General features: G+C 43.4%; 1 protein-coding gene across 3 annotated transcripts in view; it reads right to left on the reverse strand.

Annotated features, from left to right (window-relative positions):
- Positions 1–597: 597 nt before the first annotated feature.
- LOC110497982 (coiled-coil domain-containing protein 9B) overlaps positions 598–25,979 on the reverse strand; it is a 51,800-nt gene continuing 26,418 nt past the window's right edge. For 2 of the 3 annotated variants that reach the window (XM_021574482.2, XM_021574483.2), the window contains exons 7-14: positions 7,086–7,270; positions 5,063–5,112; positions 4,890–4,940; positions 4,664–4,760; positions 3,427–3,460; positions 2,593–3,289; positions 2,177–2,259; positions 598–1,281 (exon numbers count right to left, since the gene is read on the reverse strand). In XM_021574482.2, coding sequence (XP_021430157.2) covers positions 1,222–1,281; positions 2,177–2,259; positions 2,593–3,289; positions 3,427–3,460; positions 4,664–4,760; positions 4,890–4,940; positions 5,063–5,112; positions 7,086–7,270 — 1,257 coding nt within the window. In that variant the 3' untranslated portion in view covers positions 598–1,221. Of the gene's footprint in view, positions 1,491–2,176; positions 2,260–2,592; positions 3,290–3,426; positions 3,461–4,663; positions 4,761–4,889; positions 4,941–5,062; positions 5,113–7,085; positions 7,271–25,979 lie in introns of all 3 variants that reach the window. The other variant, XM_021574484.2, reaches the window with a different exon arrangement.

The raw sequence follows: 25,979 nt of genomic DNA on the forward strand, positions 1-25,979 counted from the left end.
TTTATTTGGGCTGCAATCTGAGGTGCAGTTAATAGCTGATTTCTGAGGATGGTAACTCTAATGAACTTATCCCCTGCAGCAGAGGTAACTCTGGGTCTTAATTTCCTGTGGTGGTCCTCATGAGAGCCATGTTCATCATAGCGCTTGATGGTTTTTGCAGCTGCACTTTAAGAAACTTTCTTGATATTTTTCAGATTGACTGACCTTCATGTCTTAAAGTAATGATGGACTGTTATTTCTCTTTGCTTATTTGAGCTGTTCTTGACATAATATGGACTTGGTCTTTTACCAAATAGGGCTATCGTCTGTATACCACCCCTACCTTGTCACAACCTAACTGAATGGCTCAAACGCATTAAGAAGGAAAGAAATTCCACAAATTAACTTTTAACAAGGCACACCTGTTAATTGAAATGCATTCCAGGTGACTACCTGATGAATCTGGTTGAGAGAATGCCAAGAGTGTGCAAAGCTGTCATCAAGGCAAGGTGTGGCTACTTTGAATAATCTCAAATATAAAATATATTTAGATTTATTTAACACGTTTTTGGTTACGACATGACTCCATATGTGTTATTTCATAGTTTTGATGTCTTCATTATTTTTGTACAATGTAGAAAATAGTAAAAAAAAATGAAAAGCCATGGAATGAGTAGGTGTGTCCAAACTTTTGACTAGTACTGTAAATAAAGTCAGTGTACAACTATTAGCATATAATGCTAATTATATTTTGTCATTCAAACTGCTAAGGCTGGCAAAGGTTAATGGCAGGGCCTGTTCAGGTTATGTAGGTTAGTCATCCATAGGAACTGAACTAATACAAGCATTGGGACTGGTACCTTGAAATAATACTTCAAATGTAAACAAAAACAGCCATTTAAATAACACTTAAAGATGGAATCCGCAATAAGGAGAAACAGCGCTGCTGGCCGCCCCACCACCACCATTGTTCCTGTTGCTGAGCTGAGGAGCACCGTGCAGCATGGTAAAAAAAAATTGCAATACATATTGTGCTCTTCTATCACGCGTGTAATGATGTCCGAGGGGAAAAAACTGTATTCGTTGTTTGCAGTAACTTCTTTGTTATTGTAATATCGCAAACGGACGCAGCTGTTTCACCATTAAGGATTCCAACTTTAAGTAATGTATGACATGTCAGTACTCATACCTCATAAAGAATAAAGTGCTTGTAAGCAAAGTATTTTCAAGCAGACAAAAGGCTCAAAATGACTTCACTTGAACATGTGTTGTTTCCTTTTCCCACCTTGAGCAGCTAGCATCCTTTCAAAAGAAACAACATTGCGCATGTTAGTCTTAACCTGACCAACTAGACACAGGACATCTACGAAGAGTTATTGGAAGCAAGTGCTGTATTAAACTAAAAGGCTCATGGTAAACACTTGAATTAATTAAGCAAGTTGTTGTTCAGTTCTAGAAAATGTTATAGCAACATCAAAAGTCCTTCAAACAATCTTCCCATTTTCTCTTGCCTATGAAACAAAACAATAAAAAGGGGTTAAACAATGTGGTTTTTAAAAATAGGTGTAAAAGTACATTATTGTTTTTACTCAAAAGGAAGGCATATACAGTACTTATATTTACAGTTGGTAATGCATTATCACCCTGCTACAGTGGTTGGTAATGCATTATCACCCTGCTACAGTGGTTGGTAATGCATTGTCACCCTGCTACAGTGGTTGGTAATGCATTGTCACCCTGCTACAGTGGTTGGTAATGCATTATCACCCTGCTACAGTGGTTGGTAATGCATTGTCACCCTGCTACAGTGGTTGGTAATGCATTGTCACCCTGCTACAGTGGTTGGTAATGCATTGTCACCCTGCCACAGTGGTTGGTAATGCATTGTCACCCTGCCACAGTGGTTGGTAATGCATTATCACCCTGCTACAGTAGTTCTGAACATGCATTGTCTCTCTTGTCTATTCCAAATCTACTTAAACACTACAGAAGACCATAGGGAATGCACTCATGCAGCAATCAAAAATCCCAAATTTGCAGTGATGATGATACATACACTCATCACCTTTTCAATCCATCCAGTTTCCTTCTTTCATTCACTCCCTCTCATAGTCCAGACTACAATGCAGATGAGTCATGCACTCATTTCTTTCCATCCATCCATCCAGTTGTTCATATTCTCTCAGTCCATACTGACCTTATCGGTACTGGTGGTGTGGGTTGGGTGAGTCTCTCCTGACTCCAGGCTGAGAACAGACAGACTGGAGTCAATCAGCTCCTCTGTGAAGGGAACCAAGCATTACTTACATTGCATCATAGTGATAACTATACACTGTACCTATTTCAAATCAAATCAAAATGTATTTGTCACATGTGCCGAATACAACAGGTGTAGGTAGACCTTACAGTGAAATGCTTACTTACAGGTTCTAACCAATAGTGAAAAAAAGGTGTTAGGTGAACAATAGGTAAGTAAAGAAATAAAACAACAGTAAAAAGACAGGCTAAATACAGGAGTGAGCCTATAAAAATAGCGAGGCTACATGCAGACACCGGTTAGTCAGGCTGATTGAGGTAGTATGTATATGTAGATATGGATAAACCATTGCCCACCTGTATTGCTCTTGGCATGCTCTAAAGGCTGGACAGAATTATCCTGTGGAGGGGCATCGCTGTGTGAAATGAGAAGAACAGGGCTGAGCACACAGTCATGGCCGCTTTCAGCACATTCTGTTTTGGAGGCATCAAGAAACGGAGGGCCCTCCTGACCCTGTCTATGCCCATCAGATGAGCTCTGTGCCTGGACAGCTGCAGCCTGCCGATCCCCCCAGTCCAGGGCATTACCAGCATCCTTCTGGTCGCCCTTGGGGGACTGCTTCTGCTCCTCGAACTTCTGTCCGTTTTTGATGGGGGAGGCAACTTTTAACACGCTGGTGCCCTTGGTTTCTGAGCGGGCAGAGTTCTGGGCTCCAGTACTGGACTTCTCGTAGGCCCCGGGCCCCTTGATGAGCTCCTCTGAGAAGCGGACCTTCTTCTCTGTAGCTTGAGGGGGCGAGGCCTCAGCCTTCCCCTGTCTGGATGTCCCGTCCTCCAGGGGGTCGGCTGGGGCCTGAGCCGTCTCGGCCTTGTCCAGGCCAGGACTGACGCTTCCACTCACTTTCTCGGTCTTCACCACATCCAGGGTTAGTGAAGACTCCATTTTGAGGTCACCCTCTTTGACCTCTGGAGTTTCTGCAGTGGAGTCATCTATGTCAGGGTCAGCCAAAGCATCAAGCTCTTCTAAGAATTCCTCCAAACTAGTCTTGGAGGCCTGAAGGAGAAAAAATAAAATTCCATTAGTTATATGATAAAGAAGACAAAGATGTCTTTGTTAAGCCCAAGCACAGCCATTTTTCACCCAAGCACAGCTATAACATCAATGCAAAGCATTCAGTTTAAACCTCTCACCTGCAAATCCTCCCCATCCTCGCTGGCATCCCATCTGAAATATTAAAATAATTATTAGAAACATACAGAATGAGTGGTCTCCTGAGTATCCTGATAACAAAGTGAGTGCTATGAACACAGAAAATACTTTTGTTATGACATCTGTTCTGTGTGGGGTCAAAGATATAGAGAGATATGTAGAGAGTGTGAGTGAGACAAAATAGAGAAGGATGATTGTAGGTACACTTACACACCTGTGTGTTTAATCATGGCTGCCCTCTGTACATCCTGAGAAAGACTCTACAGTCTACACTTAGAAAAAGGGTTCCAAAAGGGTTTTTAGGCTATCCCCATTGGAGAAACCTTTTGTGGCTCCAGAGTGGCGCAGCAGTCTAAGGCACTGTATCTCAGTGCTAGAGGCATCACTACAGACCCTGGTTAGATTCCAGGCTGTATTACAACCAGCCGTGATTGGGAGTATCATAGGGGGGTGCACAATTGGCCCAGCGTCGTCCGGGTTAGAGTTTGGCCTGTATAGACCGTCATTGTAAATAAGAATTTATTCTTTAACTGACTTGCCTAGTTAAATAAAAAATGGATCTAGGTAAAAACCATTTTGATTCCAGGTATAGCCCTTTTTGGTTCCAGGTAAAACCATTTTGGTTTTCATGTAGAACCCTTTGTGGAAAGGGTTTTACATGGAACCCAAAATGGTTCTACATGGAACCAAAAGGGTTTTTACCTGGAACCAACAAGGGTTCTTCAAAATGTTATCCTGTGGGGACAGCCGAAGAACCTTTAAGGTTCTAGATATAACTTTTTTTTCTAAGAGGTAAGGCTGGTCTGAGCAGTTCTCTTCACGCTCTGGTCTTTTCCAATTAGCACCAGCAGCAAAACCTAATAACAGGCAACTGAGGCAAGAGACCACTCTGCCTGGACATACCTGACTACTCTTCCCCCTGGTCAGCTCAATCTCACAGAGGACCGCACAGCTACCAATACCTGCCTCTCAAGCTCTGCTAACAGAACCTAAAAGTAGTCTAGCCTCACCAATGGCTTCAGAGCAAAAAGTTGGAACAGTGGGCTTTTTGAAATAAAACAGAAGAATGCACAAGTGAATTAGCTGTTTTTGGTCATTTGACACGTTGTGCTCTTTAGAGTAAGTCCCAGTGTGTTTTGCATACAGCAAGGCTAGTTGTGTGGTTTCCTTACATCAACACAGGCTGTTATGATTAAATCTGCTGTTACTGCTACTCACCTTCTGGCCCTCCCAGTCAGCCGGTCCTTGCCCTTGGCTTTACTGCTGACCACTGGAACATTTTTACCCCGCTTGTCTTTGCCCCACAGCTGCTGACCTGGAGATGAAAACAAGCAAAGCTAAGAGAAACAGCAGAATAGTTCTCCATCATTGGCTGATTGGTTGCTTGTACTGAGGATTTAAATGATTCAGCTGCTGGTACACAGTATAAAGCATTCACACTCACCCAGTGGATCAGCATTTGATTTGGGGTGACCTCTCTTTGCATTTCTTCCTCCTGGAAATCAAACAAGTTCAACAATTATTGGGTATCACTGGAAATAAGACATACTTGATTATGGTCTGACTATTCCTCAGTGTTTGAGTTGAAAATAATTTACTACAGAGTGAATTTCTCACCTCTGGCTGTAGGCCCCCTTTCTCTCTCCCTAGGAGATTTATCTGAAAACCTAAAGAGAGACATTTAGTTTACAGTGAAATAATTAAAACCTAATACACAGCTGGGATGTTCCATTAACAGATGAACTACCAGATAACGAGGCCATGGTTTTGGTGTTAAAGTAAACAGACAAAATCTTACCTACCAGGGTTAATGAAGGGTCCAATGCATTTGGTTAGACATTTCTCAAGTATCTGTGTTGTTCCACTAACCTAACAATTTACATTCCATTACTTTCATTCAACAGCCATTTTCATTTCCAAGTAATCATTACATGCTGAGCTCAGAGCTAGAATGAGACATTGTACAGAGATGACTGTGGTATCTTGAGTTCATGTAGCTACAGATTTGAAACGCTCTCAATCAATGAGAGAAGATTTGAAATGGACAAGACGGCTGCTTACACATTGTTGGATTACTTAATGGAGCAAAAACTATATTTATTTTAATAACGGTGCATTTTATAACTTCAAACAAACCACCTGCAACTGGACAAAAACATTTTAGAAGATTCATGTTTGGCCGAGTCGAGAATGAAGATAGTATCGCCACGTCAAGGTTGGTTGAAAATTCTCTGCTCTACGCCAAACAGTAACTTTCCTGTAACGGCTAATGGAGAATCACGTTACAAATCATGATCAGGTCATGATCCTACACTCCTCGTTCATTGACAACATCTAAACTGCTGAATCAAAAATATTTTTCCTACTCCAGTTAGTCTCTGAGGCTTTTTTAAACCATGCCACAAAAGGAAAGGCATCCCAGCCCCAGCTAAAAGTATCCTATTATCTTGTCTCTTTAAAGTTTGATGCTTCTTTCTTCTAAACAGAACATTTATTTATCCAGCCACTGTACCGCTCACAGCACATCTGTTGTGTTTGAACAAGGAACAGAAAGAGGGGTGTTCATATATTTTGCTCCTAAGCAGTAAGGACGCCACTGTGTAAAAGGACAGCGGCTCCATACATAGTAAAATACTGGGTTCCAAATTAAAATCATGTAACCTATATATAAGCAGATGTTTTCATTCCGTGGCGCTCAAGGCCTAAAACTGGCCTACTTTTGTCCTTTCTCCATGGTTCCAAAACATTGCATGTCAGCTTGTTACAAACTTCTTCTAGTGAAAGTGTCCAATGTCTAGCATAGCTGACAAAGGGAGAGGGTGGTAAGAGTACTAGGGAGAGAGGGTAGTTAGATTATAGGATAAATACCATTTCAAGATTTATCAAAGCCATTTTCTGAGAACGGCTCATAAACAGAGGTGATCCAATAAGGACGATACCTCAGAAGAGAACAAACACATTTTTGCCAGGTCATTCCGTCTCCCTCTCTAATAGCGTTATTTGCCAGTCTCCATCCAACATCATTACATTTGCTGTGACTTGTTATTTATGGTCTTGTGACTTGATTGGATTAAGTCTTGTGACCGTGTGAAATCAGTATCATGGGATAGGGCATGGTCCAAAATGTGGATCGCGTGAATACCTCCAACAACGGAAATCTTCCACCAGAGTAAATTAGCATTCTGAAAGTACCTAGTTTGTACCACTATATTCTCTCTGCAGACACCATTCTGCGCTTCTTTAGAAAATTCAATGCAACCATTTCTAAGTTTAGAAGTACAGAAGATAGAAAGACTGAGATACATCATTGTTCAATAGAGGAAGTAATAGAGAAGGTAATCTGCTTGATGAGTGAATGAGTTAATGTTTTAGTTTAGTTACAATGAAAAGAGAATGGCCTATTTTGCATAGTAAGAGATGAGATGTGTGGTAGTTAGCTGTAGTTGTTGTGAGAACAAGACCAGAAGACGAGCACATACAGAAGAGTACTAATTGTTTAATTGTAACATTAATTTATATTCGAAATGGAATTTGAGCACTCAGACATGCATCAAGCAAACAGAATAGCCAAACTGAAATGATTGACAGAGGAAACTAAAGTGAAGAAGTGCAAAGCAGCCAGGGATGGGAGTGGGCTTACATATTCTCTGTTTTGTCCATGTCCCATGCCCGCCTCCACTGGCCCTTGGCATTTTTGTGGCGCGCCAAGCGTTCACGGTCGATCTGCTCACGCTCCATCTTCCAGCACAAGTACTCCTGCTGCTCCACTTTAGACGTGGGGATGGTGAGGTCTGTGTCGCCCGCTGGGTCTAGCCTCTCAGACTCCTGCAAGGAGAACACAAGTACCAGTCATAGCTTAGTGCCAGTGGTGAAAACTGCAAAAGGCCTACCATGGTCAGATATCCAATCTGTACTTCGGCTGTGAGAGTAAGCTTTCTTCAAACACTTTGTGTGAGACAGTGGCAATACAGGTCAAAATAACAGCCTTATATAATAATTGGCCTTGGGTTGGTGAAGCCTCTGGGCAGTCCAGAAGATCAGAGGAACAGCAGGGGTCTGAGGGAGAACTGAACAAGTGCTCTTTTTTATGTATGAACTGAGGTCATATCTGTAGATTGGATGGGCTTTCATCACATCATTGTGACTAGTCACCCGGGGTCCTAGAGTGCTACACTGTCTGAAGGCTTTCATCCAAGTTATCCTCTTGTTTCACTCATTAATATACTTCAAATTGAGAATCACCCTGCCTGACCAGTGTTGGTAGTGGACATACAGTGTGATGAGGTCTTCATGGGTGCAAAATGTTGGACCTGTTCCAAAATTGAACTGGGGCTTTCCCACCCGGACCCAATATGCATAAAAATGTTTTACACACACTTTATTAACCGGAACTGATACAGCGTGAGAGGGAGAGAGGTGATGCTCTAGCAGGCGAGGGAGGAGCTGTACTGTGAGCAAGTGACACTGAGAGGTAGAGACGAGGGACAGAAACCAACCAAGCCGACTCGCGTTATAGTTGACTAACAGCTGCCATAGCTAGGCTATTATCAAATATGATTGCACAGTACCTGTCTTGACTGCATCAAAACCAAGAGAAGCTAGTTAAACTAGCTAATGTCAGCTAGCTAGGTTAATTGAGGCTGCAGTGCATGCGCTTTCTCATCCTAAAGTTACAAATAACAACGCTTCCGTTCAGAATATAAAGTAGCAGCCTGCCTACCTGTGTGCTCTCAGCTTTGAATTCCATCATTTTAATTCCATTTCCATTGATTAGATATCTCCTAACTTTTGCCACCATGGAGGCTCTTTGACTTTAGCCTGTTGTCGCATTCGGATCTGTACAAGCCCTTCCGGACAAGTCAGTTAAAATTACACATACCCAAGACCACTGACAATTTAGAATTCTGGATCTGGACCCGTTCTGGTCTCGGATCAGGTCTTGGGTATTCTGGTACAGGTGGATCCATGAAGACTTCTTGTGTGATGATACTAGTGGTAACGTAGCGTGATAATACTAGTGGTAACGTAGCGTGATGATACTAGTGGTAACGTAGTGTGATGATACTAGTGGTAACGTAGCGTGATGATACTAGTGGTAACGTAGCGTGATGATACTAGTGGTTTCATAGCGTGATGATACTAGTGGTTTCATAGCGTGATGATACTAGTGGTAACGTAGCGTGATGATACTAGTGGTAACGTAGCGTGATGATACTAGTGGTAACGTAGCGTGATGATACTGGTGGTAACGTAGCGTGATGATACTAGTGGTAACGTAGCGTGATGATATTAGTGGTAACGTAGCGTGATGATACTAGTGGTTTCATAGCGTGATGATACTGGTGGTATCGTAGCATGATGATACTGGTGGTATCGTAGCGTGATGATACTAGTGGTAACGTAGCGTGATGATACTAGTGGTTTCGTAGCGTGATGATACTAGTGGTTTTATAGCGTGATGATACTAGTGGTAACGTAGCGTGATGATACTAGTGGTAACGTAGCGTGATGATACTAGTGGTTTCATAGCGTGATGATACTAGTGGTAACGTAGCGTGATGATACTAGTGGTTTCATAGCGTGATGATACTAGTGGTAACGTAGCGTGATGATACTAGTGGTTTCATAGCGTGATGGTACTAGTGGTAACGTAGCGTGATGATACTAGTGGTAACGAAGCTTGATGATACTAGTGGTTTCATAGCGTGATGATACAAGTGGTAACGTAGCGTGATGATACTAGTGGTAACGTAGCGTGATGATACTAGTGGTAATGTAGCGTGATGATACTAGTGGTAATGTAGCGTGATGTTACTAGTGGTAATGTAGCGTGATGATACTAGTGGTAACGTAGCGTGATGATACTAGTGGTAATGTAGCGTGATGATACTAGTGGTAAGGCTTCCATGGCTGGCCAAACTAAACTGCTACTAATATGAGCTCTAAGAAATGCCCTTCACAACATTCTCAGGGACACAGGGATGTTGATGGATGTGCTTGTCACATGGCCCCAAAGATGCATCTCAAATATCAATAAACTCCTGTCTTTAGGGAGACTAGATGCTTGGCAACAGCAGGGTAAGGAAAAAGGCTGGAGCTTGACATTGCTGAGAGTGTGCGCACTGTGCAGGTGAGGGGTGTGTCTCCTGAGAGTGTGTTGCTACAGACAAAATAACTTACACACTGCTCCAGAATCCAATGCTTTACACCACTCCAGCCGATGCTTGGCATTGCGCATGGTGATCTTAGGCTTGTGTGTGGCTGCTCGACCATGGAAACCCATTTCATGAGGCTCCTGACGAACAGTTATAGTGCTGACATTGCTTCCAGGGGCAGTTTGGAACAAGATAATCAGTGTTGCAACCGAGGTCAGACGATTTTTACGCGCTGTGCGCTTCAGCACTCGGCGGTCCAGATCTGTGAGCTTGTGTGGCCTACCACTTAGCGGCTGTTGCTCCTAGACGTTTCCACTTCAAGATAACAGCACTTATAGTTGACCAGGCCAGCTCTAGCAGGGCAGAAATACTGACTTGTTGGAAAGGTGGCATCCTATGACGGTGTAACGTTGAAAGTCACTGAGCTCTTCAGTACGGGCCATTCTACTGCTAAAATATCCAAATCCACTAATTTGAAGGGGTGTCCACAAATGTTTGGCCATGTAATGTAGATACTACTCTACAAACCAGGAGAATCGATGTGTGGTTCCATTCATGTTCTTTCTGTGAAGGGTTTTTACGACTGGACAGGAGCAGTCAGGAGACAAGAATAATGGAGACCAACAGACAGACGAAAACCACTGATTGGGCACAGAGGGATAAACTAGGGACAGGCAGAAAGATGTTTTCCTCCACGGTGTGGACCAATCAGAGACAGGTAAACATGTGACTCTCCTGCAGGCAGTATCGGGAACGTGGCATCCGTGATCATCTCTCGGTTTGCTTCTCCTCGCTCTTCTTTGTCTATTCTTCCCCGGTCCTGGGGGATGTATGGGCCACAGGGGACGGCAAGTCTCACATGTTCTAGCAGGCCTGCTCCCGCTGGCTCCGTCAAGCACACCACTAGTTAGCACTTTCAATTTCCTGCCTCTGCTGGGGCACCCTCCCAGGATTGCAGGGGTTCAGGGAGGAGCAGCACACTGGCCAACAGAAAAAACCTGGGTCATATTCATTAGGGCATTGTAGCAAAACATTTTTCAACAGAAAATGAAAACAAGACTAATTGGACTTAAGTTCAATAGGTTTTATATTTATTATTCTATTTGGTGTCCATTGAATAACCTGGGCTCCGTCTTGTCTTGAACTGTATGACCATACTTATTCTGAAGCGGTGTTGGATACCTCCCAAAACAGAACAACTTCATATCTAGGCTATATCAGATCATAACTGCTAACATAGCTCTGATCATGTTCTTCTTATGCAACTCTGGCATCCAAAAACCAGCCACGATGGAAGAGGTTGCGTAACTCATAGCATTCTCCACAGCCGGGCTGAGAACACACCAACGTAGTATACCAGAGTGGGACATGAACAACATCACTTGTCATGTGGCTCCTTCCTTGCGGGTAGGAGCGTTGGGCCAGTAACCGAAAGGTTGCTTTGTCGAATCCCCCTGAGCCGACAAGGTAAATATTTGTCATTCTGCCCCTGAGCAAGGCAGTTAACCCCTAAGAACAATTACTCCCCGGGCACCAATGATGTCAATTAAATGCGGAAGACACATTTCAGCTGAATGCATTCAGTTGTACAACTGACTACGCATCTCCCTTTCCTCTGAAGGCTCTGTTCCCTCCCTGCCTGCCTCCTGCTTCTGGGTGTTTATCACACTCCTGATCTGTTACCCTACCTGCCCTGCTCCTACCCTATATTTGACTAGCAACACTAACAGACCAAGAGCACAGGTGGCACATGGGGACAACTTACCAGAGGGGGGTGTAAGGGAGGGGGCGATACTTGTTTGGGGGGAAAGATGCAGTCTTCTTCAACTCCAAAGACCGGGAGTGTTGGAGACTGTTTCTATATTTCCTTGGTTATGCAAACATGTGTTTATTAGATGATATTGCCAATTAATATAATATTGCATTTCTATATACATATATGGTGTTTACATTTATTTGGTTATGTGGCCTCTTATTATGATCCTATAATTTGAATTAAAATATGGCAATTACGCCCTCTAGGCTCAATCAGTTGGAAGTACAGGGCTCAATCAGTTGGAAGTACGGGTGGGCTTTCCCAGATAGGTGCATATTGGGTATAAGGAGGGGAAGTAAGTGCCTACTAGTTATGGAAAATGTTTGTGATACTGGGATGGCATACATTTTCTGAACCATATACATTTTTTACCCTGATCTTTCTTGTTTACCTGGAATATTGAAACCTGTTTGCCTTGCATTTAACATTTTGGATTCTACAAATAAAGCGTCAAGTTTGATTCATCATGCCATCGATTTCATTTGGATTCTTGGGTTTTCTAAAAACGGATTTTGGATGTACGTCTCAAAAGTGGAACTAGTTTTCCCACGGCTATTCAAAAGCCACCACATTTAAGTTAAAATGTCATGGATTTAGTGGAGTTCCACACTTTATAGATTTATCAAGTCACCTGGAGCAAATCAGCGCTGCAAACCAAAGAAACTGTGAGTACAGTACGGGTATAATTTTCAAGTTAAGCCACTTCTTTGTGATGTTGGTTTGGAAACATTGTCACAAGCTATTCAACTGTAAATGAACCATCCGTGCGATGGGAAGCTGTTAAGCGCTATTGGAAATGCACTGTTGATATTGAAGTGTGGAACTGAACATTTTGAATGGAAATGGCAGGCACCCATTCTGAAGCTCTGGTGGAAAAAAAGTTGGAAAGGTGGATGGAAGCTCGACTAACAAAGAAAAATAATGCAATTCAAGCATTGATGGATGGTAGCGAAAATGATGACGTTGTCAGTAGTAATGTTAATGTGTTTCAATGGTTAATTGGCTGAGTTTATGGAACTGTATGTGGCTGTGCATAATATATTGTCTGAAGAGGAAAGAGTCTGATCATGATGATTGGTAGGAACAAAAATGATTGCTTTTCAAAGGAGTTTCTAGATCAAGTGGTGTTTTGGTTGCATGGTAAAGGGAAAAAGGATTCATACCTGCAAAGTGTCATTGGTTCAGATGAAAGTGTCTCTGTTGTATCAGAAAGTGCATCCAAGTCGAAAAGTTATTGGTCCACATGACAGCGCATCTGCTTTATCAAAAAAGTCACATGCATCCAGCACAAGGTCAAGTGATCCGGTGCTAGAATGAAAGCACAGTCTGAGAATGCTGCTTTGAAAGCTAAATAGGCAGTTGTGGGAAATAATGTCCTTGATATGGAAGAAACAAAAATAAAGGCAAATAGGGAATTTGTGCCAAAATGCAAGTCTAAGAGGAATGTGAAAAATCCTCTTGCACAGGCAAGGAAAAGTTCAATTGATGACAAAAGAAACTGGAATGAACTTGACCACCTCATCTGAAGCATTAATGCAAATTATGGCACAAAACCCTGCACCAACACCTAAAACACAGGGTTGGTGGCGATGAGGAGGGCACGCGTTTTGCCGATTCCTGCTCAACTTTATGGCTATTTGAGTTAATTATTACTTTGTTTGCTCAGAATGTTTGTAATAATTTCCTAATACCGACAAACACTTCTGGATCATGAATCGGAAGCTACACACTTATAGCTTAGTCTCCCAGATCTGGAATAGTAGATTCGCTACTTTGTTCCACGCACAGCGGGCTTACCTGTTCCCCCTGGCCGAGATGACCTAAGGCAAAGCATGCAAAGAAGAGGAGGAAGGAAAGCGAGGCTGAAAAGACGGACTACATGACCTACTCTTCCTAGTATCCTGATGGCTAATGTCCAATTGCTGGAATTGTATTACTTTGAACTGAGCAAGGCTCGCAGCAGGATATCAGAGAATGCTGTGTCTGTTTTTACTGAGACGTGCCTTACGGATAATACGCTCGTCTGCCAGACAGCTTCACCATATTCCGAATGGATCGAACAGCGGCTTCTGGTAAGACTCGGGGGGTTGGGGGATGTTTCCTCAAACAATTCCTGGTGTACCGAAGTTGAAAACATTGCGAGCTCCTGTTCACCTGACCTGGAGTTTCTGACGATAAAATGCTGACCCCACTATATGCAGAGGGAATTCACATCTGTTATTATCACAACTGTGTACATACCGCCACAAGCAAACACCAATGGTGGCACTCAGTGAATTGTACAAGAATATTAGAAGAATCCTCTCAACCAGAAGCAGTCTAAGACATGTATCCTGCCCCACAAGAGGATCCGGCGTGCTTGACCATGTATACACAAACATTTGTGACACATACTAATCCACCCCCCGGCCCCACTTCAGCCAATCAGATCACGTCTCTCTGTTCCTATTCTCCACCAACAAGCAGCAACTCAAGAAGGAGCCACCAACTCAGACAGTAGTGAGGCCCTGGACAGAGGCAGTCTCAATTTTTCACATTTCACATTAGGCAACGCTTTTTAGGGGGCAGGATAATTACAGAGGTGGAAACTCAAATGAATGCTGGTTGCTTTTATTTGAATTTTTACTTTGCAAACAGTGAACATTTATTTGTCATACCACGTCAGGTACCGGAATCTCGCAAATAGGTTCCGGAACGAAACAGTCCAAAACTGAGAACTGCCTATATCCTAAAAAAACAAGCTCCGACTGGGGAAAAATAGATTTGAACTGTCATCCAACTCAGAATTCAAACTCGAGAAACCGGGCTTCTTTCTAGAGCTCCGACTTTTCCGACCTGAAGATCACTGACGTCATGCTTTGACCTCGTATTTTTTTCAGAGTTCCCAGTTGTTTTCAATGCATCAATACTACCATGGAGGAAGCTAAAGCTAACAACTAGGTTCAATGTTAGCTAGCTAGCTAACATTAGGCTATATCTAGTAATACAAATGGATTTCTGAGAAACTAATAGTATTACTACACAGATCAAACAAGTAATGTTAGCTAGCGAGCCAGCCAGCTAATGTTAGCGAGCTAGCTAACAGTATCCTTTAACTTGCAATGAAGGCAACTTTCATACAAATTAGAAACGTTTAATATCTGAAAATGTAGTGAGACTCTTACCCGTATGCATGGATGAACGCTTCTCTCCCTCTGTCATGGATGCCATGGTTGCCCTTAGTTTGAAGATGTAATCCGGAGTGAGGTATTTTACACAACAGCCTTTGGTGTGTTCTCTTTTTGGACTCTCTCCGGATTTTGGCAATCTTGCTGCTTCCACTGATTTCAAAACTGTCAACTTCTTCCGTGACAATGACACCGTTTCTTCGCCACCATTGTCATCAAAAGACTCTACAATGTCTGATTCAATGAGAATGTTTTTTACCTAAATCAGGGATTTCCTTATTCCTCTGATTCATTTTCAGAGTCCGAGAGTGTCAGCATGGCACGATCATCATCCAACTTTTTCCCACTGAGCTATGTTGATAGCGCAACTAATTTCAGGGCAGCATTGTTGAGAGCAGTAGCAAAACGTGCAGTTATTCATGGCATCTTAAAAAATATATATATTAAAAGCTGCAGTAGAAAGGATTATCTATACAAACTGAGCATCTCATGTTATAGACAGAAGCATGCTAAATGGCAGACCAATCTGAGTTCATCTCTCGCCATGTCCAGCCCACCCATAATCTCAGCCAATCATGGCTAGTGGCTAAACCAACTAGGCTCAAAATGTAACAATTGTATTCGTATTTACAGATGGCATACAAGTTTGTTATTAAGGCACATGAAAGTTCACATGTTCCAGAAGGTATTTCTGCAACAAAAAAAATACATTTTGAAAGAAAAAAAAAACTTCAAATGCTACTCCTGTGAAATAGTGAGGTGCGACATACGTCGAGCTTATTGAAACGGGTCAAATACAGTGCATTCAGAAAGTAGTCAGACCCTTTCCCCTTTTCATTTTTTTACATTACAGCCTGATTCTAAAAATGCATTAAATTAATTGTTTTCCTCGTCAATCTACACACAATACCTCATAATGATAAAGTGAAAACCAAACTTATTTTTGCGTGGATTGCTCATATCGGTTACCTTTTAACAGCTAGGACCGCTATTTCTTGACCCGGAATCCCGCTTAAAAGACAGGTTGAAGCCTGCTTGACAGAGATGCTAAGCTGTTAGCCATCAAGCTAATTAATTTGGTACCAGATTAGTTTTGCAATGGAGCCCTCTTTGTCTGGAGAAATAAACAAACAATTCCAGTGCTGTAGGAGCTGTATCTACTACGCTTTGTTTCGGGACAAACCGGATCACTCAGAGTTCCAATGCAATTATTTACTTGCCAGGGATTATAGGCTTGAGGTGGCTTTCTTGATCACGCAGGTCGCCAGCCTATGTAAGAAACACAGAGTGGAATGTTTACATTTTATACGCTGGTGTCTGGACAACATTCACGCTTGTTGGATGCATCTCTGCCTTGCTATCCGACTGGTCGATGTTGCCCGGAGCTCCCCCATGAGATAGCGGAGTCGAAGGAGCACAGCAAGAGGAGCAAGGCAATCAATGATGGTCGCATGTCACGAGCCGTGGAAGCCAAAGACAGCGGCCTCCCTAGTCTAAACTGCTTTGTGGCCCGGGGCGGATACAAACAATGAATAGTTTAGACGTCCTGGAGCCTGATCTTCTTGCACCTTCGTTGCTGGGGTTGCCGGTGTCTGTGGCCGCAGTGCATACTACTACGATTTCAAAGTCGACGTCGGCAACCTTCCGTCCCTGCTCTGGATCAAGCAGGGCTTCTCCATCTGTTGGAGGACTGCACCAGGAGCAACGGGCTCAAGTTATCCTGCCTCTCGCCAATCCATAAAGGGTTCTCCAAATCCTGTGAAGCGTGGGAGTGGGTGGATTTCCTCGTCATTCTCGCCAGATATGATTTTGGGTAGTTCCCTGGTAAGAAATGTGACCATTCCTGGTGCAAAAACAACGTCCTACCCCGGAGCTCAGGTAAAATACATTACTAAGCTGCTCCCGACTGTACTACGTCAGGACATTGAAATCGATCCTATCTAGCTAGACACTAACAAAATACCCATCATATCTGGCCCTGTGCCGCCTCTGAATCATGGCATTGAACACTTTAGCAGGATTCTCTCTCTTCACAAATGGCTACGTGATCATTGCAACTCAATGGGTGTAACTTTTGTTGACAATTTCGATAACTTTTGGAAACAAAACACATTTTTTATAAGGATCTAAATAATTTGGGTTCCTGGACCGTTTCACAGCATTATAAGACTGTGTTGAGACAATGACTTATCAATGACCCCAGCTCAGCTAATCCCTACCATTGTGACGCAGAGTTGTCATAATGCTTCAGCAAATGTACATTACCAGGGGCGTTGGTAGACAGAATGTAAGTAACCTAATTAATGTCTCTCTTAACTGTCCTGAATGCCTCTGCTGATCCTACAGCTATTGTATGCAGTAATCATGTGCCTATGAACCAGATGTATACTTCTGGCACTGAGCCGGTGTGCCCTAGGAGGAAGTTCACTGTTTGCAGTTCACCCTGCACTAACATAAATAACATGAACATATCTACTTCTGCTAAGCTTCCCAGTAAAGCAATAAAAATAAGTAAGCATCCTTAGAGGAAAAGTGATCAAAATAGCCCAAGTTAACATGTGTAGCTTAAGAAACAAGGTTTATGAAATCAATCATTTGCTAGTAAAAGATGACATTCATATTCTGACTCTGAAACTCACTTAGATAATACCTTTGATGATACAGTGGTAGCAATACAAGGTTATAACATTTACAGAAAATATATAAATGCCAATGGTGGAGGTGTTGCTGTTTATAATCAGAACCACATTCCTGTAAAGATTAGATAGGATCTCATGTTAAATACTGCCTCTCCTAAAGCCCATTCTGGTGGGAAGCTGCTATAGACCACCAAGTGTTCACACTCAGTATCTGGATAACATGTGTGAAATGCTTGATAATGTATGTGATATCAGAGGTATCTTTTCTGGATTATTTTAAATATTGACTGGCTTTTATCAAGCTGCCCACTCAAGAAAAAGATTCAAACTGTAACCAGTGCCTGCAACCTGGTTCAGGTTATCAGTCATCCTACCAGGGTAGTTACAAACAGCACAGGGATGAAATCATGAACATGTATTGATCACATCTTTACTAAGGCTGCAGAAATTTGCTTGAGAGCAGAATCCAGATCCATCGGATGTAGTGAGCACAATACAGTAGCCATATCTAGGAAAAAACAGATTTCCAAAGGCTGGGCCTAATATAGAGTATATGAAGTAATACGATACGTTTTATAGTGATTCCTATGTTATTGATGTAAAGAATATTTGTCAGCAATAAACGCTGATACTACACAGCCAAGTATATATTGTAATTTTGAATTCCTTAAAGTGAGTGTGTGTCACGTTCTGACCTTAGTTCTTTTGTTATGTCTTTGTTTTAGTATGGTCAGGGCGTGAGTTGGGTGGGTTGTCTATGTTCCTTTTTCTATGTTTTGGGATTTCTGTGTTTGGCCTGGTATGCTTCTCAATCAGAGGCAGCTGTCAATCGTTGTCCCTGATTGAGAACCATGCTTAGGTAGCCTGGTTTCACTTTTGAGTTGTGGGTGATTATTTTCCGTGTCAGTGTTTGATCCACACGGAACTGTTTCGGTTTTGTTATTTCACGTTGTCGTTTATTGTTTTGTTCAGTGTTCATTATTCTTATTAAACAATATGGACACTTACCATGCTGCGCATTGGTCTTCCCATCCTTCCTACTACTCCTCCTCAGAAGAGGATTTGTGACGTATTCAGCTCGTGCTGCACTTAACTGGTCTGGTAGAGTCTAACCATTTGCAACATCCGGCTTACACCGTATTCTGCTTGGTCTAATGTGAAAGGGGTTTTATGCACGCTGGTAAAAGGGGGCGTTCCATGATGCCAACATAATGTCTGTGCTCATGTGGGTGTGGTCACTGACTGGGTAGAACATTTATGAAAAACTATTCTCATTTAGAAGGCTAAAATCACATTTCATCTTATCACAAATAGTTTCATATTTAATCATATAAGTTCCACAGCATTTAGATGTAAACCTGACAACTTGGAAATGTACACTTTCAGAGATAGTTATGTTGTTCTATCGTCTTTAATGACATCACAAAATCGAAATTAAGATTTGTTATTTAAATACCCACGGACAATTCCAAATGTTTGGATTACAGAAATACTGTTTCATTATCCAATATTGGATGTTACAGTACTCTACAATAATTATCTCTGTTGTAAAAGGGATTTTTTAAATTCCATTTCTGCAGAGTGGGAGAGAAAGTTCCTGCAAGGTATTTAAGACCATCATAAAATGGTCAACTTCCACCCCCCTCCTCTCTGGTGGGAGAGAGAGGGGCTCTCTCTGATCCTCACACAGGAGGGAAGGTCATGACACTATCAACCAACGGGGTTTGACAAGTTGGATGGAAAATTGAGGATAATAGCGGACGATATTGCCACTCCTATTTGCCATATTTTCAATTTAAGTCTTCTAGAAAGTGTGAACCCCCAGACTTGGAGGGAAGCAAAAGTCATTCCGCTACCTAAGAATAGTAAAGCCCCCTTTACTGGCTTAAAGAGCTGACCAATCAGCCTGTTACCAACCCTTAAAGTTGGAAAAAAATGTTTGATCAGATACAATGCTATTTTACAGAAAACAAATTGACAACAGACTTTCAGCACGCTGATTGGGAAGGACATTCAACAAGCACAGGTCACTTACACAAATGACTGATGATTGGTTGAGAGAAATTGATGATAAAAATATTGTGGGGGCTGTTATGCTTCAGTGCAACTTTTGACAATCATAGTCTGCTGCTGGAAAAATGTATGTGTTGACTACACCCACTGCTATATTGTGGATAAAGAGTTACCTGTCTAACAGACACACAGGGTGTTCTTCAACGGAAGCCTCTCCAACATAATCCAGGCAGAATCAGGAATTCCCCAGGGCAGCTGTCTAGACCCATTACTTGTTTCAATCTTTACTAATGACATGCCACAGGCTTTGAGTAAAGACAGTCTGTCTATGTATGCAGATGACTCAACACTACACATGTCAGCTACTACAGTGACTGAAATGTCTGCAACACTTAACTTCTTATGGGCAGGTGGGACGGTAGCATCCCACCTTGACAACATCCAGTGAAATTGCAGAGCGCGAAATTCAAACTATAGAATTATAAATATTTAACTTTCATAAAATCACGAGTGTAATACATCAAAATAAAGCTTACCTTCTTGTTAATCAAGCCGCTGTGTCAGATTTCAAAAAGGATTTATGACTAAAGCACACCATGCGATTATCTGAGGACAGCGCCCCGCATTAAAAAGCATGAAAAACATATTTCAACCAGGCAGGTGCGCCACGAAAGTCAGAAATAGCGATATAATAAATGCCTTACCTTTGATGATCTTCTTCTTTTGGCACTCCAAAAGGTCCCAGATACATCACAAATGGTCCTTTTGTTCGATAATGTCCTTCTTTATATCCATAAAAACTCAGTTTAGCTGGCGTGCTTCAGTCAATAATCCATCCAGTTTCCCTCCATCAAAATGCATACAAAATGAATCCCAAACATTACAAATAAACTTTTCCAAACAAGTCAAACAACGTTTATAATCAAACCTTAGGTACCCTAATACGTAAATAAACTATACAATTTAAGACGGAGAATCGTTATTGTCTTTTCCGGAGAAAAATACAAAAGAACGCGCTCTCTTCCAAGCGCTTGGAAACACTACAGCCAAGATGGGAGCCACCTAGAAAAACTACAATTTCTGGCTCATTTTTCCATAAACCAGCATGAGACTATTTCTAAAGACTGTTGACATCTAGTGGAAGACCTAGGAACTGCAATCTGGGAGGATTTCGCCTTGTAATAAAAGTGACAGCCATTGAAAACAGTAGTAGGCTGAATTCTTTTTGGGGAGGCAGGGTAGCCTAGTGGTTAGAGCGTTGGACTAGTAACCGGAAGGTTGCAAGTTCAAATCTCCAAGCTGACAAGGTACAAACAAATCTGTTGTTCTGCCCCTGAACAGGCAGGTAACCCACTAGGCTGTCATTGAAAATAAGAAGGCCGTCATTGAAAATAAGAATTTGTTCCTATTTTGAATAAATAATTACAATTATTTTTTGGGGGGGGGATGGTTTGACTATCCTAGCTTCTGGGCCTGAGTAACAGGCTGTTTACTTTGGGCATGCTTTTCATCCGGACGTGAAAATACTGCCCCATACCCAAGAGAGGTTAACAAAGAGTTGCAGTTAGTTTCAGAATGGATGGCAAGGAATAAATTAGTCCTAAATATTTATACAACTAAAAGCACTGTATTTGGGACAAATCATTGACTAAACTAAATCGTGGAAATTGAGAAAGTTGAGGTGACTAAACTGCTTGGAGAAAAGCTGGATTGTAAACTATCATGGTCAAAACATAATACAACAGTAGCTAAGATGGGGAGAAGTTTGTACATAATAAAGCACTTCTCTGCCTTCTTAACAGCACTATCAACAAGGCAGGTCCTACAGGATCTGTTCAGTCATTGTCAGGTGCCACAAAAAGGGACTTTGCTTTTGTCTCAGAACAGGGCAGAACGGCTGGCCCTTGGATGTATACAGAGGGCTAATATTAATAATATGCATGTCAATCTCTCCAGGCTCAAAGTGGAGGAGAGATTGACTTCATCACTACTTGAATTTATGAGAGGTATTGACATGTTGAATGCACCGAGCTGTCTATTTGAACTACTGGCGCACAGCTCGGACACCGATACATACCCCACAATACATACCACAGGAGGTCTCTTCACAGTCCAGAACAGACTATGGAAGGCTCACAGTACTACATAGAGCCATGGTTACATTGAACTCTATACCACATCAAGTAACTGATGCCAGTACTAAAATTTGATTTAAAAAACTGATTAAAAAAATACCCCTTATGGAACAGCGGGGACTGTGAAGCCACACAGACATACACACCCACACACGGGTGTGTACTGTAGATTTGTGGTAGTGGTGGAGTAGGGGCCTGTTATGAAATCTGCGAATGAATTATAATGTATTTAAAAGTTAATAAACTGCCTTAATTTTGCTGGACCCCAGGAAGAGTAGTTGGGGATCCATAATAAATACAAAACAGGTTTTTAGACATGTTTGAAAATGCATTAAAATAAAAAACAGATACCTTATGTAAATAAGTATTCAGACACTTTGGTATGAGACTCGAAATAGAGCTCATGTGAGTCCGTTTCCATTGATCATCCTTGAGATGTTTTCACAACTTGACTGGAGTCCACATTCAATTGATTAGACATGATTTGGAAAGGCGCACACACCTGTCTACATGTACAGTTGAAGTCGGAAGTTTACATACACCTTAGCCAAATGCATTTAAACTTAGTTTTTCACAATTCCTGACATTTAATCCTAATAAAAATTATGTCTTAGGCCAGTTAGTATCACCACTTTATTTTAAGAATGTGAAATGTCAGAATAATAGTAGAGAGAATGATTTATTTCAGCTTTTATTTCTTTCATCACATTGGGTCAGTGGGTCAGAAGTTTACATACACTCAATTAGTATTTGGTAGCATTGCCTTTAAATTGTTTAACTTGGGTCAAACGTTTCAGGAAGCCTTCCACAAGCTTCCCAAATTTTTGCCCATTCCTCCTGACAGAGCTGGTGTAACAGTCAGGTTTGTAGACCTCCTTTCTCACACGCTTTTTCAGTTCTGTCAAAAAAAATTCTATAGGATTGAGGGCTTTGTGATGGCCACTCCAATGCCTTGACTTTGTTGTCCTTAAGCCATTTTGCCACAACTTTGGAAGTATGCTTGGGGTCATTGTGTCATGTATTGTCATGTTGTGTCTTGTTTCTGTCCTTTCTCTTCACCCTGTCTCCCTCTGCTGGTCGTACTAGGTTACCTTTTCTTCCCCTCTTTCCCCCAGCTGTTCCTTGTCTTCTCTGACTACCTCGTTCACCCCTTTTCCCACCTGTTCCCTTTTTCCCTCTGATTAGGTCTCTATATCTCTCTCTGTTTCTGCTCCTGTCTTTGTCGGATTCTCGTTTGTGTTACTCATGCCTGAACCAGACTATCGTCGTGTTTGCTGCAACCTTGTCCTGTCCTGTCGGAATCTGCATGTTCATCTAACCTTGTCCTGTCCTGTCGGAATCTGCCTGTCCATCTGAGCCTACGTGTGTTTCGTCATTAAAGAAACTCTGTTTTGTTAATTCGCTTTTGGGTCCTCATTCACGCACCTGACAGAAGAATCCGACCAAGAATGGACCCAGCGACTTCGGATCCTCTCCACTCAGCCGTCGAGATCCAGGGAGCGATGCTAGGCAGACACGAGCAGGAATTGTCTGCTGCTCGACATGCCGTTGAGACCCTGGCCACCCAAGTCTCCAACCTCACAGAACAGGTTCACCATCTCCGCCTCGATCCACCGGCCACTTCCAGGGCTTTCGAATCTCCGGAGCCCAGAATCAATAACCCGCCGTGTTACTCTGGGGAGCCCACTGAATGCCGCTCGTTCCTCACCCAGTGTGATATTGTGTTTTCTCTCCAGCCCAACACTTACTCCAGGAGCACTGCTCGCATCGCCTACGTCATATCTCTCCTTACTGGACGGGCTCGTGAGTGGGGCACGGCAATCTGGGAGGCAAGGGCTGAGTGTACTAACCAGTATCAGGACTTTAAGGAGGAGATGATACGGGTTTTTGATCGATCTGTTTTTGGGGAGGAGGCTTCCAGGGTCCTGTCTTCCCTATGTCAAGGTAATCGATCCATAACAGACTACTCTATTGAGTTTCGCACTCTTGCTGCCTCCAGTGGCTGGAACGAGCCGGCTTTGCTCGCTCGTTTTCTGGAGGGTCTCCGCGCAGAGGTAAAGGATGAGATTCTCTCCCGGGAGGTTCCTTCCAGCGTGGATTCCTTGATTGAACTCGCTATTCGCATTGAGCGACGGGTTGATCTTCGTCACCGAGCTCGTGGAAAGGAGCTCGCGTTCTCCGTTGCCCCCCTCTCCGCATCACTACCATCTTCCTCTGCCGGCTCGGGTGCTGAGCCTATGCAGCTGGGAGGTATCCGCATCTCGACTAAAGAGAGGGAACGGAGAATCACCAACCGCCTCTGTCTCTATTGCGGTTCCGCTGGTCATTTTGTCACTTCATGTCCAGTAAAAGCCAGAGCTCATCAGTAAGCGGAGGGCTACTGGTGAGCGCTACTACTCCTGTCTCTCCTTCAAGATCCTGCACTACCTTGTCGGTCCATCTACGCTGGACCGGTTCGTCAGCTTCCTGCAGTGCCTTGATAGACTCTGGGGCGGAGGGCTGTTTTATGGACGAGACCTGGGCTCGGGAACATGACATTCCTCTCAGACAGTTAAGGGAGTCCACGGCCTTGATCGCCTTGGATGGTAGTCCTCTCCCCAGGATTCAGCGTGAGACGCTACCTTTAACCCTCACTGTCTCTGGTAATCATAGCGAAACCATTTCTTTTTTAATTTTTCGTTCACCTTTTACACCTGTTGTTTTGGGCCATCCCTGGCTAGTTTGTCATAATCCTTCTATTAATTGGTCTAGTAATTCTATCCTCTCCTGGAACGTCTCTTGTCATGTGAAATGTTTAATGTCTGCTATCCCTCCTGTTTCCTCTGTCTCTTCTTCACAGGAGGAGCCTGGTGATTTGACAGGGGTGCCGGAGGAATATCACGATCTGCGCACGGTGTTCAGTCGGTCCAGGGCCACCTCTCTTCCTCCACACCGGTCGTATGATTGTAGTATTGATCTCCTTCCGGGAACCACTCCCCCCCGGGGTAGACTATACTCTCTGTCGGCTCCCGAACGTAAGGCTCTCGAAGATTATTTGTCTGTAGCTCTTGCCGCCGGTACCATAGTCCCCTCCTCCTCTCCCGCCGGAGCGGGGTTTTTTTTTGTTAAGAAGAAGGACGGGTCCCTGCGCCCCTGCATAGATTATCGAGGGCTGAATGACATAACAGTGAAGAATCGTTATCCGCTTCCTCTTATGTCTTCGGCCTTCGAGATCCTGCAGGGAGCCAGGTTTTTCACTAAGTTGGACCTTCGTAACGCTTACCATCTCGTGCGCATCAGGGAGGGGGACGAGTGGAAGACGGCGTTTAACACTCCGTTAGGGCACTTTGAATACCGGGTTCTTCCTTTCGGCCTCGCTAACGCTCCAGCTGTCTTTCAGGCATTAGTCAATGATGTCCTGAGAGACATGCTGAACATCTTTGTTTTCGTTTACCTTGACGATATCCTGATTTTTTCACCGTCACTCCAGATTCATGTTCAGCACGTTCGACGTGTCCTCCAGCGCCTTTTAGAGAATTGTCTTTTTGTGAAGGCTGAGAAGTGCACTTTTCATGCCTCCTCCGTCACATTTCTCGGTTCTGTTATTTCCGCTGAAGGCATTAAGATGGATCCCGCTAAGGTCCAAGCTGTCATTGATTGGCCCGTCCCTAAGTCACGCGTCGAGCTGCAGCACTTTCTCGGCTTCGCGAACTTCTATCGTCGTTTCGTCCACAACTCGCTTCCTTCGTCTGCGACCGGGCTATCTCCTTTTCAGAGTAGCCTCGGGTACCAGCCTCCGCTGTTCTCATCTCAGTTCGCCGAGTCCAGCGTCCCCTCCGCTCAGGCTTTTGTCCAACGTTGCGAGCGCACCTGGAAGAGGGTCAGGTCTGCACTTTGCCGTTATAGGGCGCAGACTGTGAGAGCTGCTAATAAGCGTAGAACTAAGAGTCCTAGATATTGTCGCGGTCAGAGAGTTTGGCTCTCCACTCAGAACCTTCCCCTTAAGACAGCTTCTCGCAAGTTGACCCCGCGGTTCATTGGTCCGTTCCGTATTTCTCAGATCATTAATCCTGTCGCAGTGCGACTTCTTCTTCCGCGATATCTTCGTCGCGTCCACCCGGTCTTCCATGTCTCCTGTGTTAAGCCCGTTCTTCGCGCCCCCGCTCGTCTTCCCCCCCCCATCCTTGTCGAGGGCGCACCTATCTACAGGGTCCGTAAGATTTTGGACATGCGTCCTCGGGGCCGTGGTCATCAGTACCTAGTGGATTGGGAGGAGTACGGTCCTGAGGAGAGGAGTTGGGTTCCCTCTCGGGACGTGCTGGACCGTTCGCTGATCGATGATTTCCTCCGTTGCCGCCAGGTTTCCTCCTCGAGTGCGCCAGGAGGCGCTCGGTGAGTGGGGGGGTACTGTCATGTATTGTCATGTTGTGTCTTGTTTCTGTCCTTTCTCTTCACCCTGTCTCCCTCTGCTGGTCGTACTAGGTTACCTTTTCTTCCCCTCTTTCCCCCAGCTGTTCCTTGTCTTCTCTGACTACCTCGTTCACCCCTTTTCCCACCTGTTCCCTTTTTCCCTCTGATTAGGTCTCTATATCTCTCTCTGTTTCTTCTCCTGTCTTTGTCGGATTCTCGT

The sequence above is a fragment of the Oncorhynchus mykiss genome, chromosome 19 (genome assembly GCF_013265735.2).
Source record: "Oncorhynchus mykiss isolate Arlee chromosome 19, USDA_OmykA_1.1, whole genome shotgun sequence".
Lineage (NCBI taxonomy): Eukaryota > Metazoa > Chordata > Actinopteri > Salmoniformes > Salmonidae > Oncorhynchus > Oncorhynchus mykiss.